The 16,959-nt window shown below is 36.4% G+C and overlaps 1 protein-coding gene across 5 annotated transcripts in view; it reads right to left on the bottom strand.

Moving 5' to 3' along the window:
* The window catches only part of LOC138702989 (titin homolog), a 914,774-nt gene that overhangs the window by 617,952 nt on the left and 279,863 nt on the right, over positions 1–16,959 (bottom strand). For all 5 annotated transcript variants that reach the window (XM_069830459.1, XM_069830463.1, XM_069830460.1 and 2 more), the window contains 4 exons: positions 16,041–16,262; positions 6,805–7,049; positions 5,777–5,949; positions 4,346–4,613 (listed from right to left, as the gene is read on the bottom strand). In XM_069830459.1, coding sequence (XP_069686560.1) covers positions 4,346–4,613; positions 5,777–5,949; positions 6,805–7,049; positions 16,041–16,262 — 908 coding nt within the window. The remainder of the gene's footprint in view (positions 1–4,345; positions 4,614–5,776; positions 5,950–6,804; positions 7,050–16,040; positions 16,263–16,959) is intronic.

The raw sequence follows: 16,959 nt of genomic DNA, 5'->3' as shown, positions 1-16,959 counted from the left end.
AATAGAGATTAATTGGGGATAGTATAATATCTATTATATATTTAATTTGAACTGGTAATGGAAATTACGGGAAAACGGCTGAACGGATTTTAATAAATGACCCCTCATTTTGAAGCTTGGAACCCAAAGTTTTTCAGAAAAATAGTAGTTTTCAGTGAAATATCAATTTTCCTACATTATTTTCCTATTTTTAAAAATCCATCTTTCTTCAGTTTTGAGAACTAATTGCATTTCAGCACGGCCGTGATTTCAGAATAAAACAAAACACGGATTACAATAAACAATAGCTATTACACGAAGGCCATGACCTGCAGGATTGCAGAGTTCAAATTCAATTGGTTATTAAAAACTTGAAGACTCGCTAATTTACAGGTCTGATTCTGCGGTGTGTAATTTTCTGAGTACAGCTGTGTATTGGATATTGAAATCTACAAAACTTGAAGTGGTTTGATTACATTATTACCATTAGCAATGAAATTCCATTATAGTTAATGCCATGATGTGATTATTTTTCATTAATTATACATATTAATGCTATACTGATGATATGAAAGTGAAACGTTTTGGGGTTACGTAAGTAGATATAGAGAATATGTTAAATTAGATCTTCATTTCTATAATTTACTGAGTGGCTGCTATTAAATATATATAAAACTTACGTAAGATAATAATATTGTTATTAAAAATCAAATATTTTTATAGTTATTAATCAAGTGGTGTTGGGTTTTTTTCATATACTTAATGGCGGTGTGGTGTAGATATTTATATGCGTCATTCTCTTCAGTATTATCTCGAGAGAGCGCAAAAATTACAGTTCCTAAGGAAAGACGGTATTACTTACTGATAAAATAAGAGACCTACAAAATTTTGTAGTCTCTCGATCATTTCAGCAAGATCTCTTAGCAGGATAAAATGATATTACCCTCTACATTTCAATCTCTACATGCAGCAGCTATACCAAGATGCTACGTCTATTGTTCCAAAGCATAGCAAACCTGACTTTTACAATCCACTATGACCTGAAATAGCTATTGCTTTACTCCTACATGAAAAACCCACTGATCGCCCTTTCATTGTTAGTTGGGTTTTCGCGTTGAAACTCAAAGAGACATAGGATACATAGGTTCAAGAAAAAGTATTGGACATAAAAACTATTCAGAGGGAGTATATTTCATTATTATGGAAGCAAATAACTTTCAAAATGTCTGGTATTTTTCATTGAAAATAAATCTTAAAAATTTATATTTGAACGTCTAATGAACTTAGTTTGCAGCATTTGCTGCACAAGCCACTAGTAAATTAGAAATAAGGTCATCATAATGACCATGACCAACTATGTACCTTCAAGGACTGGGCTCCTTCACTCATTTCGCCCTTATCTTAATTAAGAACGAATGCTACACATACATAAACAGCAACTACACAAGGAACACAGAAAATATCCAATCCTTACATACAGCATGTACAGGGTGGGCAAAATAAAACTGGCCCGAGCAATGTTTTCTGGTTTTCGTACTCTTTTCGGATAGTTACGGTTTTTATTCACTACAGAGCCTGTTTCACGCCATTTTGCCACAAAGTTTTGCATTTTAGCCTTTTCTGGAGGTTTTGCCAAAACACGTCCAGTCTGAAATTCTTGCGCAAACAGTTCCGCACACCTTTTCCATGAATTGTGCTTCGCATAACACTCGACAATGAACACGCGTTGTTTTATCGTGAGCACCATTTTGTGTTGCATTCAACTGGCCACTAAACACGTCTGCTCCTCTCACTCAAACGTAATGACACTGCGAAGCTCGGGACAGAGCATGCGGGAGATGCACATGTGCGGACATGTGACAGCAACAGATTGTTGGATCGAAATTACGGTTTCCTGCATTGTCAGGGTTATTTCCGCGTCAATCTTATACATATAAATTAATATATGTCATATATATTTTCCGCGGGCCAGTTTTATTTTGCCCACCCTGTATGTAAGGAGTATACGTGCAACTATTGCTGCTAGTACACGACATAATTTTCATAAAATTCAAAGCTTTTCAAGACTTGCCAATAGGCTACTTTACAAGGTTTACTGTTAAATCATTTAAAATACTTTTAAAAGTATTTTATTGTCTTGAAAGTAAATAAGAACAAGCTCTAGGTCAACTGACGGTTAGTATGTTTGACCGTGAAACGAGCGGGCCCGGATTCAAATACTGGTTGTGGTAAATTACCTGGTTAAGGTTTTTCCAGGTCTTCATTCAAGCCATTAAGAGCAAATGCTGGGTAGCTTTTGGCACTGGAACCTGGACTCATTTAGCTAGCATTATCACCTTCATTTCACTCAGGCGATAATCATCGTAGATGATAATGCGTCGTAAAATAAACAATTAAAACATGCTCTAGTAGATCAAAATGTTGACAATTCTTTGACGGAACTGACCAAATTATTCGAAACTATTTTGGCGCCAAGAACCACAAAAAACATGGCGTTCAGGCCGAGAGAAGTTATTTGAGTGTTGATTCAATTATAGGAATTAGAACCGTGCATGTACACCGTGGGGTTTGTAGACTACCACAACAAAATTAAGAAAAGTGATGCGTATGAGGAAATTGCAAGGCAGATATCTCGAGTAGGTACCAAAACCCTAATATATATATTTTTTTTTAATGAGGAAGATTTTAACTTACAACTCAGGCGAATACTAATCGTACAATTTTGTTTCAAAATAACATGAAATCGTAATATTCTTCGTTTTAGGATAACTGACCGTACAGTTGAGTAATACAAATATTGTTCCTGTAGCTCAGTTATTCTCCAAAGGACTTACACATTTATATCGTAATATTTGGTTGGTAGGCCAACACAGCTCACAATGAACTTGAAGTAGATGTTTCAAAATCTTGTCAAATCTTTAGCAATATTAAAGTCTTAGACAAATTTTCTTCAATATTGATGAATCTTTCACAAGTTTTCTTGTAAAGTATTGAACTGGGAGAAAAATTTGATCGTGTACTCATGTGTTATAAATTTTCATCATCATCATCCTTCACGAATTAGGCCTCTCTAGACCTGTTTCGGCCCCATCTAGCAGTCTTCTTAAAGGTCTTCCTGGTCGACGATGTCCTCTATGTTTATATTGCATCATAATTTTTGGGATTCTTGAATTTTACATTCTTCTTACATGATCTAGCCAATTGAATTTGTATCTGCTGATTTTTTCTTCTACTGACTCTACTTCTAATTGTTCTAAAATTTCTTCATTCCTTTGTTATAAATTTTGCGATCAGATATTTAATGATTATGAATGATCGTAACATGAAACGCCTGTCAGTTTAGACTATACGCACGCCTTTTGATCACGTGTACTGTACTCTGTCGAAAACATTCTCAGAAAATTTCCTCGTCAATATTTGAGTATCTACCGCATTGAGTAGCGGACTGCATGTCGTATTGCGAAATTGGGGGCCTGGGTTCGAATTCTGGTTAGGGCAAATTATCTGATTGTGGTTTTCCGGGGTTTTCGCTCAACCTATTAAGAGCAAATGCTGGGTAATTTTCGGCGCTGAATCCTGGACTCATTTCGCTTGCATTATCGCCTTCATCTCATTCAGACGCTAGATAACCATCGAAGATGATAAAGTTAATACAATAAATCAATTAAAATATTTGACTTAATGCTGAATTAGCTGATATTTACTTAATATGGTACAGAACAGCAAGGCAATCTGCAAACGTGGCAAGGGAATTCTACCGGCAACAATTTTCAAACAATCGAATACCAACTAGGCGAAAGTTAGATGCTGTGCACTAAAGATTCTGGTATACAGGATCTCTTCGTTTTGGAAGTATTAAAGAACATAAAAGCATAGTATTTTTCAGGTCTAAAATATAACTTCGAAGGATGATTGTGTGCAATGAGAGGCATTATGTGAAAATATTAGAGTTAATCGAAGATAAAATAGTGAACCAAATTATGTATAAAAGCATTATGACAGCAGAGTGAATTTAGTAAGCTATGATCGGAAACGAGAACGGGAAAGTTAAAACTTGGCCAACTCTCACGTTCCCGTTCCCGGACTTCGGCAAGCTTCTCTTTAATAGTGAATGCTCACACTTAAATACATTTTAACCATTTTCTCCGTTCTCGCTCTCGTTGTCGTTTCCGTTCTCGGTTTATTGTGGAACAGGCCTTAAGCTGCGTGCAGCATGAAAGAGTTGCGACCAACTGGTTCGATAGCCGCTACTCTCCGAATTGTACTATTGTTCATAAGTCGGAGTAAGCGAGTTGCTCAGTGTTTTGTACTGAAGGGTTGCAAACGTAGCGACGTGTGATCATACCCGAAGTGTCTGGTTACTCACCACATGACGCCCACTGTGGGGTAGGCCTCCACCTGCGCCCAGAGACGCAGTTCACCTCCTTCGCGCACAGAGTACTTGGGCTCCAGTTCGTACAGGAATTCGGGCGCCACGTAGGCCCGGATGCCCTTATCGACCACCAGGTGGCAGTGGCACGACACGGCACCGTTGGCGTTGCGGGCAGTGGCGGAGTACGAGCCGGAGTCCTCTAGCTTGGTGTGGCTCATCTCCAGCGTGTGGAAGTTATCATCATTCCAGAATACGTGGTGCTCTGTTGACAACAAGACAACTACAATTATGACGTGCACACAGATAGAGATTATTCTTCTTGGTGGTGTTCTAGTGTGAGAATTTAATAGGATATTAACATTAGCCTACTCTATCATTTGCAATCTCCAATATCTATAAGGAGCAATCAATAAGTTTCCGGACTGCCCTGAATGTAGGCAACACATTGGACATATGAAACGGAGAAGTTATCTAGTACCAAGGAAACGCCTGGAGCATATACTAAATGCATCGCTTGATAAAAAAATAAATAAATAAACATGAAGTAAATAAAAATAAAATAAGTAAATAAAAATAAAGTAAATAAATAAAAATACAGTAAATAAATTAAAATAAAATAAATAAATAAGAATAAAATATATAAAAATAAAATAAATAAATAAAATTTAATAAATGGAATAAATAAATAATAAATAAATAAATAAATAAAAAGTCAATAAATGAAAATAAATAAATAAAAATAAAATAAATAAATAAAAATAAAATAAAATAAATTAAAATAAAATAAATAAATAAAAATAAATAAATAAATACATAAAAATAAAATAAATAAATAAGAATAAGATAAATAAAAATAAAATAAATAAACAGAAGTGTAGTTTCATTCTCGAAACTGAGTGTCGTATTCTACGTGCAATAATAAAATAAGTAATACACACTTTATTATTTCTAAAACTCTTTCAGCATTGATGAGTAAAATAAGCAATAAAAGTTTAACAGAAAAAGTTATTATTTATAAAAAGCTTATAATAATTTGCTGTGCAGCCTCATTAAAATTTTGACATAATTGGTTGCACATATTACAGCCTACTTAATTCATAGTAATGTGTTTTTAGTTTCATTCAATAGTATTACTAGTTGTAATCAAAGTGTATATAAGGTGTTGAAAAATGGTTTAATATTTTGTTATTTTATTCCATCATCAAGAGACTAAAATGAATTAAACATTAACATTGAATTATAATGATTTCCTACATACATTTCTTTAAAAAACTTAAAAAATTGTAAAAGAGTATTTCTAAATCTATGAAATTCTAAAATATAGCCTGTAAAAACTTAATTTTAATCTTGTTGAATCTAAAAACCCAGAGCTTACACATTCAGTCCCGTCGCTACCGTTTTAATTGCGTCCAGTATTAATCGTACCGTCAGCCTTGATGGGTTCGCCGTCCTTGCTCCAAGTGAGCTCCGGGGTGGGGCGTCCTACCACTTGGCACGTCAGACGTACGGGGTAGGTCATCTGCACTCGGCGGTCGCGCAGGCGCATTGTAAACTGAGGTGGAGTATCCGTGATTGGCTCTTGATCATCTTGAATACCACTGAAACACAAAAATAAAAATTAGCACCAAGTATAAATTATTGTGCTACAAAAAATAAATTCCAATATGTTTGCGTTGGTATAGGTTTTCATCATCCCTGATAAAGAAAAAATGGATCTAGATTCATTTTCCGGGCTGAGGGGCCGTGGTCTGTTGGTTGGTTTTCTACCAGACGTTTCGTCTGCAACTGCGGCAGACATCTTCAGTGGAGTGGTATTCGAGGTCGCAAAGCTCTTCTCGGCGTACCTGAGGCAACTGATCCTGTGCCTCTCAGCCCGGAAAATGAATCTAGATCTATAGACTCCGGCCGTGAAAGCTTACACTAAAAGAAAAAATGGTTCTGAGCATACCATTTGTCCGTGTACAGCGATTCCTCCTAAACTGCTGGAAGGACTACGTTTATATTCAGTAGGAGTATCTAAGAATTATTAATTTACTTGGTAATTTTGGACATTAAAGCGGATAATATACACGGAGAAATCAATAAATTTACTAACAATCCTGAATGTAGACAACATACAGGACACAGGAAACGGAGAAGTTATCTAGAACAAGGGAAACACCTGGAATCTATACTAAATGCATCACTTGAAAGGTAGAGAATAAGACTAGCCATAAGGCGTATATAGAGACATTCCAGGAAAAATCGCATCTTATACGTCGGCAATATAATTACAATATTAATCGCGATATAATTTCATGACTAGCCACTAGGTGGTCCATAACGTACTGACGTTTTCATGAGCGTAACTCCATTAGAATACGTATTGCAAACACCATTTTTATATACCATACATTTCACTTGTATTTGAACCCGGATAAATCTTTTAAAGTCTTTTCTTCCTACATACGCACCGTTTGAGCTTGTGGTCGGCTTCCAGAATCTTAGGGTCGTTGACGACGAAGAGGCGAGCGAAGGTGGAGACACGGCCCACCTTGTTGGTGGCCTCGCACATGTACCGCCCCGAGTCCTCGTCGCTCAATCCACGGATGCTGAGGGCGCAGCAGCGAGATCCGTCGAACTCTGTCTCGAACCGAGGGTCCGTCAGCTCCATGGCGTCGCGGTACCATCTCACCTGCGGTACGGGATCGCCCTTCACCTGCAGTACAAAGTACAGTATCATGTAATGGAGATACTGTGGAACAGGATGAGGGCAAGCGAAGTGAAGAGAACAATACTTAATTTAAGGACAAAAACTAGATAGAGGTTTAAGTACGATAAATAACGACATGCAAAAACACACAGAGAAAGAAAAATTACAGGGAATAGCTCACCCTGTGGATTCTGCGAGCTAGCCCTGCTGACAAGTAGGAAGTCATTGTCCCTTAGGAATTTAATGGGCTATCTATTGTCTCTTTTGAACTGGTCCGTCGAATAGTTCCAACATTTCTTTATTTTCGTACTCTACTGTAGATGAACGGTCGTAAATCCGTAAATGTGTCTTCAACGGTATTGATAGCAATGATAATAATAATAATAATAATAATAATAATAATAATAATAATAAAAATAATAATAATATAATTACCCTACTTACAAATGGCTTTTAAGGAACCCAGAGCTTCATTGCTGCCCTCACATAAACCCGCCACAGGTCCCTATCCAGTCTCTATCATCATATCCCACCTCCCTTAAATCAATTTTAATATTATATTCCCATCTACGTCTCGGCCTCCCCAAAGGTCTTTTTCCCTCCGGTCCCCCAACTAACACTCTATATGCATTTCTGGATTCGCCCATACGTGCTACATGCCCTGCCCATCTCGAACGTCTGGATTTAATGTTCCTAATTATGTCAGGTGAAGAATACAATGCGTGCAATTCTGCGTTGTGTAACTTTCTCCATTCTCCTGTAACTTCATCCCTCTTAGCCCCAAATATTTTCCTAAGAACCTAATTCTCAAACACCCTTAATCTCTGTTCCTCTCTCAAAGTGAGAGTGCAAGTTTCACAACCATAAAGAACAACCTGTAATATAGCTGTTTTATAAATTCTAACTTTCAGATTTTTTGACAGCAGACTGGATGATAAAAGCTTCTCAACCAAATAATAACACGCATTTCCCTTATTTATTGTGTGTTTAATTTCCTCCCGAGTGCCATTCATATGTTTCACCGTTGCTCCAAGATATTTGAACTTTTCCACCTCTACGAAGGATAAATCTCCAATTTTTATATTTCTTTTCATGCAATATTCTGGTCACGAGACATAATAATATACTTCGTCTTTTCGGGGTTCATTTCCAAACCGATCGCTTTACTTGCTTCAAGTAAAATTTCCGTGTCTATCCTAATCGTTTGTGGATTTTCTCCTAACATATTCACGTCATCAGCATAGATAAGAAGCTGATGTAACCCATTCAATTCCAAACCCTGTCTGTTAGCATGAACTTTCCTAATGGCATATTCTAGAGCGAAGGCAAAAAGTAAAGGTGATAGTGTATCTCCCTGCTTTAACCCGCAGTGACTTGTAAAACCATCAGATAGAAACTGGCCTATACGGACTCTGCTGTAATTTTCACTGAGACACATTTTAATTAATGGAACTAGTTTCTCGGGAATACCAAATTCAATAAGAATATCATATAAAAAATTCTATCTCAAACGAGTCATATGCCTTTTTGAAATCTATGAATAACTGATGTACTGTACCCTTATACTCCCATTTTTTCTCTAATATCAGTCGAATACAAAAAATCTGATCAATAGTTGATCTATTACGCCTAAAACCGCACTGATGATAATGATGATGATGATAATAATAATAATAATAATAATAATAATAATAATAATAATAATAATAATAATAGTAATAGCCAAAGTTGAGCCATATTCATAGTCTTTATTTTTTTTTATTTTCTGATAAAGGTTATTGTATGCAATCATATAATTTACATTCATAAGACAAGTGTCTCGTTAAATTAGGGCCTACAGCTGATTTTGATGTGAAATTAATTAACAAAGCATTACATTAACTGCGCTTGTGTATCATATTTCGTAAGAATGATTATAGCAGAAGCCGAGTCGTGACGGACATGATTTCGAATGCACCTGAACAGAGATCGACGTGGAATCATAAGTTCTCAGTTGGTGACGTCACACTGCAAGGAATGTTGCCGTGCATGATTCCAGCCGCGGCCGTAACATCTTCATGAGGCAGCGTGAGGATTCGCGGCATATAAATTACAGGCGGAAATTTCGAAAATGGAATTCATGTGTAACAAGAAACACCAGGGGGGGATAAAAATCAGAATGAATTACTGTAACAAGCAATGCAGATGCTTGTAGCATTTACTCATCTCAAGATCAGGGGAGTGAACTAATGTTATTCTAAAAAAATATGTGTGACTGTTCGTGATGAGCCAAGAAATGTTGCAGAACGCAATAATATGCAACACGATTCCAAACCAATGGCCTCAACTCAATATATGGAATCACTACATGATATGAACGCTCATGCAATTATTTTAAAAATATTTTCTTTTGCGTGTTTGCCTTACAGTTCCTTCTAGAAGCATCGATATTTCTTATATTGCTTCATATTTCAAGCCTTTCCTTTGTGTTTAGTTATGATTCAGAAACCATTGTTGAAGGCATGGCCTTCATAATTATTCAAGGTCGGAAAATAAGACATTTTCGTCTAATGCAATAACCTTTGATTGCATCTATTGCCTCTGGGATAATGACGTCATTAAATTGTGGTTTAAAACCTAACTCTGCCGCGTGTTCAATTTCGAATGGGAGCTTTCGGCATTTGTTTCTATATTATATTCATGAGGTCATCATCACGGAGCGAATTTTAGCCTCAAGGCATAGATAAACGATGTAGGCCATGTCTGTTGTGCTTTTGTTTTGTCAACAAATGAATGAAGATGTGTATTAAAAACAAAAAATAAACGTCATTGATGTTATTACTACAACCAAACTTCATTTAAATATTGCTTGAGGGCAAAATTAATGTTGCAACTTCTACGTAAAGATTACGTCCTACAGAATGTTTCTCCTCTAATAATATAACTATTAATAACCATAATTAATGATGTTGATTATTGCGTGAATCAATTTCCGGCCAATTGGCTACAATTTCAGCAACTTCCTCGATGAAACCTTAGAATTAGTAGGCAAATTCAATATTTTCTTATTCGTGTGAAAAAAATGCATGCTTTCAAAAACGAACAGAATAAAATAAGTTAGAATACTAAGTGAGAAACCAGACATTCCAAAGTACCACAAATTATTAAATAACTCAAATCGTCTATCTTTGGTTAGGCCTGGCAAACAAACTTACGACGCAGTGAACATAAAAACGAATGACGGAAGCTCCCACTTCTAAACTGAACACGGGGTAGTTGCCTATATACGAGTATATCAATATTATAGTAACAGCACATAACAGAACGATTTTTGAAATGTAATTCAGCTCTTTCAACGGTCCAAATATGATGGCAGATTGCCATGGACTATACAACCCAATATAGACCCAAATTAAATGATCTTATATGACCCTAGCGACATTATGAACTACTGTACGTATGTGATCTTTGCATTCGAGACTTAACTTCTTAGCCTACTATATAAGAATGAATGTTTCTGCGAGATACTTCTGTAAACAAGTTATGGGATAGTGAACAGTTGTAAATAAGTATATTACAAATTATATCAAATAATTTCATAGGACATTGAGTTTAAAACGATATATTTTTAAAATGACACTGGTGAATTGAAAACAATGAACAACAAACAAATGTGGAATCAACTGATACGTTTTGTAAGATCTATTGCGTGAGTATCGCTACAACATCAGAAACCTAGTGAAGACATCAGAACTTCAGCTATATAGGCAAAATAGACGTTAATAGGAAAAAGTGATCACAAAACATCAACACAATTCCTAAAACATGCATAGAAATATAATATACACAGCATGTATACCAGACTAAGAGTTCCACACCGTTGTTGTCTAAGGCATCATGCTTAGGACTCGAGTTATGGAATGTGAACTATTTCGAACCCTAATGGGGAAGTAATTTTCTCATAAAATTTCCAATTTTCTCATAAAATTTCCTTGGTGTATAGGATCGGTGACCACCGAACATCGTGATGAATTTCGATAGTGCAAGCGAAATAAGTCCAAGGTCCAACGCCGAAAGTTAACCATCATTTGCTCAATGGGTTGAGAGAAACCCCGAAAAAAAAAACTCAACGAGGTAACTTGTCCCAGCCAGGATTTGAACCCGGGTCTCCTTTCACGGTTGGACATGCTAACCGTTACTCAACAGAGGTGGCCATTATTATTATTACTGTATTATTATTATTATTATTATTATTATTATTATTATTATTATTATTATTATTACAGTTCAACAGAACATAGAAATGTGGCTAGACCTTGACTCAAAGAGAACAAATTTGGTACGAATAATACATTGAAAGCAGCTAATTGGACCGTGGGTTCCATGTCTTTTGGTTGATGAAGACCCTGGTGATCAATAATTTCAATGATATGTAATATCTCTATACGGGGGAAAAACATAATTAGAGGGAGATAGAAGGTATAGAAGACTATAATTTTCTTGGCGAAGGCGAAGACATGAATCACACACACAGTGGGTCAGGCTGGCCTCTACGTGACCTTGCGTCGTAAGAATGTCCTTAGAAGCTACGTCGACCTTGAGTTTTATGAAGTTGTAGTATAATAAAATCGTTCTTGTGGCAATCTTAAGTTCAACGACCAAGGGAAACCTCACAACTGTATTCAACAAGCTGTTGCCTTGACGACTTGAGAAAATAACAAACAACCTAAAATATATTACAGATCTCTCCACTTCATTTCATTTTCATTTTTTTTTCATCCCACTTATTGTATTTCATAGAGCTCACATTAACATTGAAGCTTTCAAAATTTAAATTATGGTTTATTTAACGACACTCGCAACTGTAGAGGTTATATCAGCGTCGCCGGTGTGCCAGAATTTTGTTCCGCAGGAGTTCTTTTACTGACACGAGCCTGTCGCATTTAAACACACTTAAATGCTATCGACCTGCGTTGGATCGAACCCGCAACCTCGATCATAGAAGGCCAGCGGTATACTAAGTAGGCTACGGAGGCCGACTTGAAGCTTTAAGATGTGGAACAAGTCAAAATTTTACAACATTACAATTTTTTGGTAAGATGTAGTGAGATGAGGCCGAGGATTCGCCACAGATTACCTGGCATTTATCTTATGGTTGAGGAAAACCTCGGAAAAACCTAACCAAGTAATATTATCAATATCAAATACGCACATACATACATACACACATACATACATACATACATGCATACATACATACATACATACATACATACATACATACATACATACATACATACATACATACATACATACATACATACATACGTGGTACAGTCATTAAGTTCTAAGACTTGACGCCTGGAGGGTAGGCTCCCACAAGACTCTGGATGTATCACAAGTTGCCGCATAACACGGCGTACATTTAAACAGAACCACATCCTCCCTCAAAATAGTCTCCGTTGGCCGTTATGTACGTTTGCCAACGTTGGTATAGCTGCTGGTAGCACCGTTGAAAGATGTTGGAAGGAAGGTCCCGTACGGCTTCTCTTGTGCAGTCATGACCTCCTCGGAAGAATGAAATCTACGCCCACGTAGGGTTGCTTTCATGCGAGGAAAGAGAAAAAAAATCGCATGATGCGAGATCAGGTGAGTACGGAGGGTGTGGAAGAACTGTCACCTGTTGTCTTGCAAGTTACTCTTGGACAAGGACAGAGCGATGTGCAGGGGCGTTGTCATGTAGCAACAGCCAATTCTTTGTACGCCATAGTCAGGTAGCTTACGGTGAATTGAATCTCGTAAACGGCCAAGGATCTCTTTGTAGAGGGTTTTGTTCACAGTTGCACCTTCTGGGATGAATTCCATGTGAACAATTCCATTTGAATAAAAAAACAGTTCAAGCATCACCTTGCCTTTTGACCTGTCTTGTCGCGGTTTTTTCTGTCGTGGTGACAGCGGCGTTTTCCATGTGGCGGATAGTCGTTTCAGTTGCGGATCGTAAAGGAAACACCAAGTTTCGTCTCCAGTTATTATCCGGTTGAGAAACGTCGGCTCATCGTCAGCACTACTGATGAGGTCACCACAAATCGTCATGCGATCATCACGTTGGTCTTGCGACAGGATTCGTGGCACACTGTGCTGGGTAACACGAGACATGTTCAGGTCATCAGACAGAATTTTGTAGCAAGTACCATGGCTGACCCCTACTGTTGTTGCGATATCGTCTACTGATTGGGAGCGGTTAGCACGCACCAACGTTGCAACTTCTTGGATCTTGCGTTCAGTTCGAATTGTTTGTGGCCGACCAGTACGCACATCATCTTCCAAACTGTCTCTTCCTTGCAAAAAACGTCGGTGCCACCTAAACACAACACTGCGGCTCACTGCGTCCTCACCGTAAACTTGCTGCATCATTTGAAACGTTTCGGCAGCAGTTTTGCCTGATTTCTGGCAGAACTTGATGTTTGCCCGTTGCTCAAACTGTGACATCTCGGGTTACGACGTGCGCTTTCAAATCACCGTCACAACAAAGACCGTAGTTCTGCTTACAGTGCATGCACTCAACTGTCTCTTGTTGGGTCGAGAGACTAACTGACAAGATGTCATACCATGGCGCCACCTATGCGCTATAGTGCACCACAACGCCACTATGCGCTCAGTATTAGAACTTAATGACTGTACCACGTACATATATACATACATACATTCCACACCTGTGGAGTAACGGTCAGCGCGTCTGGCCCGGGATCGAATCCCGGTCAGGGCAAGTTACCTGGTTGAGGGTTTTTCCGGGGTTTTCCCTCAACCCAGTACGAGCAAATGCTGGGTACCTTTCGGGCATTATAACCTTCATTTCATTCAGAAGCTACGTAACCTAAGATGTTGATAAAGTGTCATAAAATAACCTAATAAAATAAAAAATATATACATACTTGTTCTCATGTTCCTAGACAAACACATTTTTAATATTAGATCAAATAACTAAATAAGTAAGTAAATAAATATATAATATAATTTATTAATTTTCCAATGTATAGCATTCTGATTTTACCTGCTTTGGTGATAACTGATAACAGTTGGCAATATTAAAAATATCACCATATTAATCTTACGTGAACCCCACTTTTCACTGTGTGTTAGGGGTCGAATTCTAAATGTGCCTTCTTTTTTAATTTGGCTTGAAGAAAGGTTAAAATAAATCATATATTATTAATGTATGTGTATTGGAGGCCGAATAATTGTTCTGAGCTTCCTTGAAAAATAAATTAATGAATAAACAAATTAAAATAAAAAGTGGAGGTATTGACTCAGCACTTGTTCACATTCCATTTGCAAATGTCTTTGTACATAAAGACTTAACATGAGGAATCAATTTGGAAACACTACTTTTCTTGTATGTTTCACAGGAAAATTTTATAAGAAAAAATTTCGTGGGACTAATAATACATCGAAATACACTAATAACTATTTTATTTTCTTAATGCGTTCAGAAGAATTAATTCAAAAATTTTATAACTGTAACTTTATTTGATATATTTAAATATGTTGGTAATTAATTTTGTGTTATTTATGCCACGGCCCCATGAAACGCGATGTATGAAATCCAGTGTTAAAATAATAAATAGACATAAAACAATTAACTGTAGGTGTAGAAGAAACAAAATGATAAACAAAACAAATGAAGACACATTTTAGAATTTTATTAAGTTAACTAGCCGTACCCGTGCGCTCCGCTGCACCAGTTAGAAATAAATATAAAGTAATTACATAATTAAAATAGGACGTTTGATCCAGGGAACTACTTTTACAACAGCGCAAGATAATCTACTTCGCTCATTACCCAATTTTTTTTGCATTGCATTTATTGCATATATATTTTATGTATTTTAACACTATTCAATTGAGCATAGTTACAAATTGAATTATAAAATAATGGATTGCTAAGCTAACGTACTATTACTACATACTAAATCAATACACTCTCGTTGTTCATTAATTCTCTGAGATTAAAATGAATGTACATAAATATTATTTTAAGAAATAGATAAAACGAATGTACAAAATAGCCTATCAAATTTTCTGTGCATAAGAAGCTATTTTAATCTTACCTGTCCTCGATTTACTCAGACGTTACTGTAATAACATTATAGCATTATGTCCATCTAGAGAAACTACACTTTCCAATGGTGAAATAATAATTAATTATACAAATCGGTTAATTTAGCTTCTGATATTACTTCATACAAACACAGAAACATTCTCTGTAGGTTATGTTTAATAGCTTTCGATTGTTGATGTCCAAGGCCCCTGTTTCGATTGTTGTTGTCCAAGGCCCCTTATAGACGAAGTCATTTGTTCTTAATTCATTGGACCGTCTTAGATGGCGTTATTTTAATTTTAAAACTCATTTACCTCATTAAATATCAGTCCTATAAAAATTTTGTAAAGAATAAAACTTATCGGAAATCATTTGTAAAGAAACTTTTGTTATGTAACATTTTTCACAAAAATCAATAATAAGCGAGATATTTCGATTTATTTAATTCAGGCCCCCTTATAACCCCCTTTTAAATAAAGTATTTTGAATGCCATATAGCCTAAAATCTAAGTTACAACGAACTTAATTTATATTCCAATTTTCATATAAATCGGTTCAGCCATTATCGCGTGAAAAGGTAACAAACATACAGACAGACATACAAACAAAAATTTAAAAAATGCGATTTTCGGTTTCAGTGTGGTTAATTATATATGTTAGGACCAATTATTTTTGGAAAATCGAAAATTACCAGAAAAATTTCGGCTACAGATTTATTATTAGTATAGATTATTCTGAACTTGGTTAGTTTAGATGTATTTTTAGTCCCTTAGCATTTTCCTTATAAAGGGAACAGGTCACAAAGCATGTACTTGTAATCCATACATGTTCATGATAATGATTATAATAGAATCTTAGTAGCCTTCAGCTTGAAACAGAGGATTAGATGTAATTAAAGCATGAATAAAATGTTACATCACCTGACATTCTAGACGGATGTTGGTACCCCTGAGAGCTTTGAGCTGTCCGGGCAGGATCCGGGTGAACTCTGGAAGCTCAACTTTGCGTCCCACGGCGACCGGAGCCGACGTGGTCACGGATTCGCCCCATCCGTAGCGGTTCCTCGGCGTCACTCGGAACTTGTACTCCGTGCCGGCTTTCAGGTTGAACGCGTCGAAAGTGTTGATAGGGGAGACGCCCATCTGCCAGGAACATGACGAGACAATCAATCAGGAAATCAAGCGAAACAAAACACATGCACAGGAATGCGGGCTCTTCCATTTTAAATAGCGCATATCATTCTCTTTGATCTGGCAAATATTTTACGTCAGACCGAGTCCATCTTTGCGGTGGATCAAAGGGAAAGGAGTAAAGAAGAGCGCTCCAGGCCAATTGTTTGTCAAGTGTCTTTGCCGATTGCGGAGACTGGCGCCAATAATTTACAGCGTCTATTGCTATTACCATTTAAGTTATAAAATATTTCCGAGCTATTTACATTATTTGGTTTCACTTATTAACAAAACAAAACGAATTTCAATTTAGAATTCAAATAACGGAAATTGACAATTATTCAAGTGAACCTTCAATTTAATCTAGGTGTTCCCCAAAGCACAGTTCTAGGCCCTATTTTATTTTTAATATATATTACTGGCTTATTAAAAATTGACTTAAAACAATACAACGGTGTTTATTATTTTTATGCAGATGGCACAGTTTTACTTTTTGGTGGAAAAACCTGGCATGATGTATATAATAATTCAAATAATGGACTTAAATTAATAAAAAAAATGGTTTGACATAAATTATCTTTCTACCAACGAGAATAAAACCATAATTATTCCATTTCCATTAACTGAAAAATGTAACAAACCTCCTACATCTATATTAAGTATTAAATTA

Source organism: Periplaneta americana, chromosome 7, assembly GCF_040183065.1.
Source record: "Periplaneta americana isolate PAMFEO1 chromosome 7, P.americana_PAMFEO1_priV1, whole genome shotgun sequence".
Classification (NCBI taxonomy): Eukaryota; Metazoa; Arthropoda; class Insecta; order Blattodea; family Blattidae; genus Periplaneta; species Periplaneta americana.
This window is presented reverse-complemented; position numbering and strand designations above follow the sequence as displayed.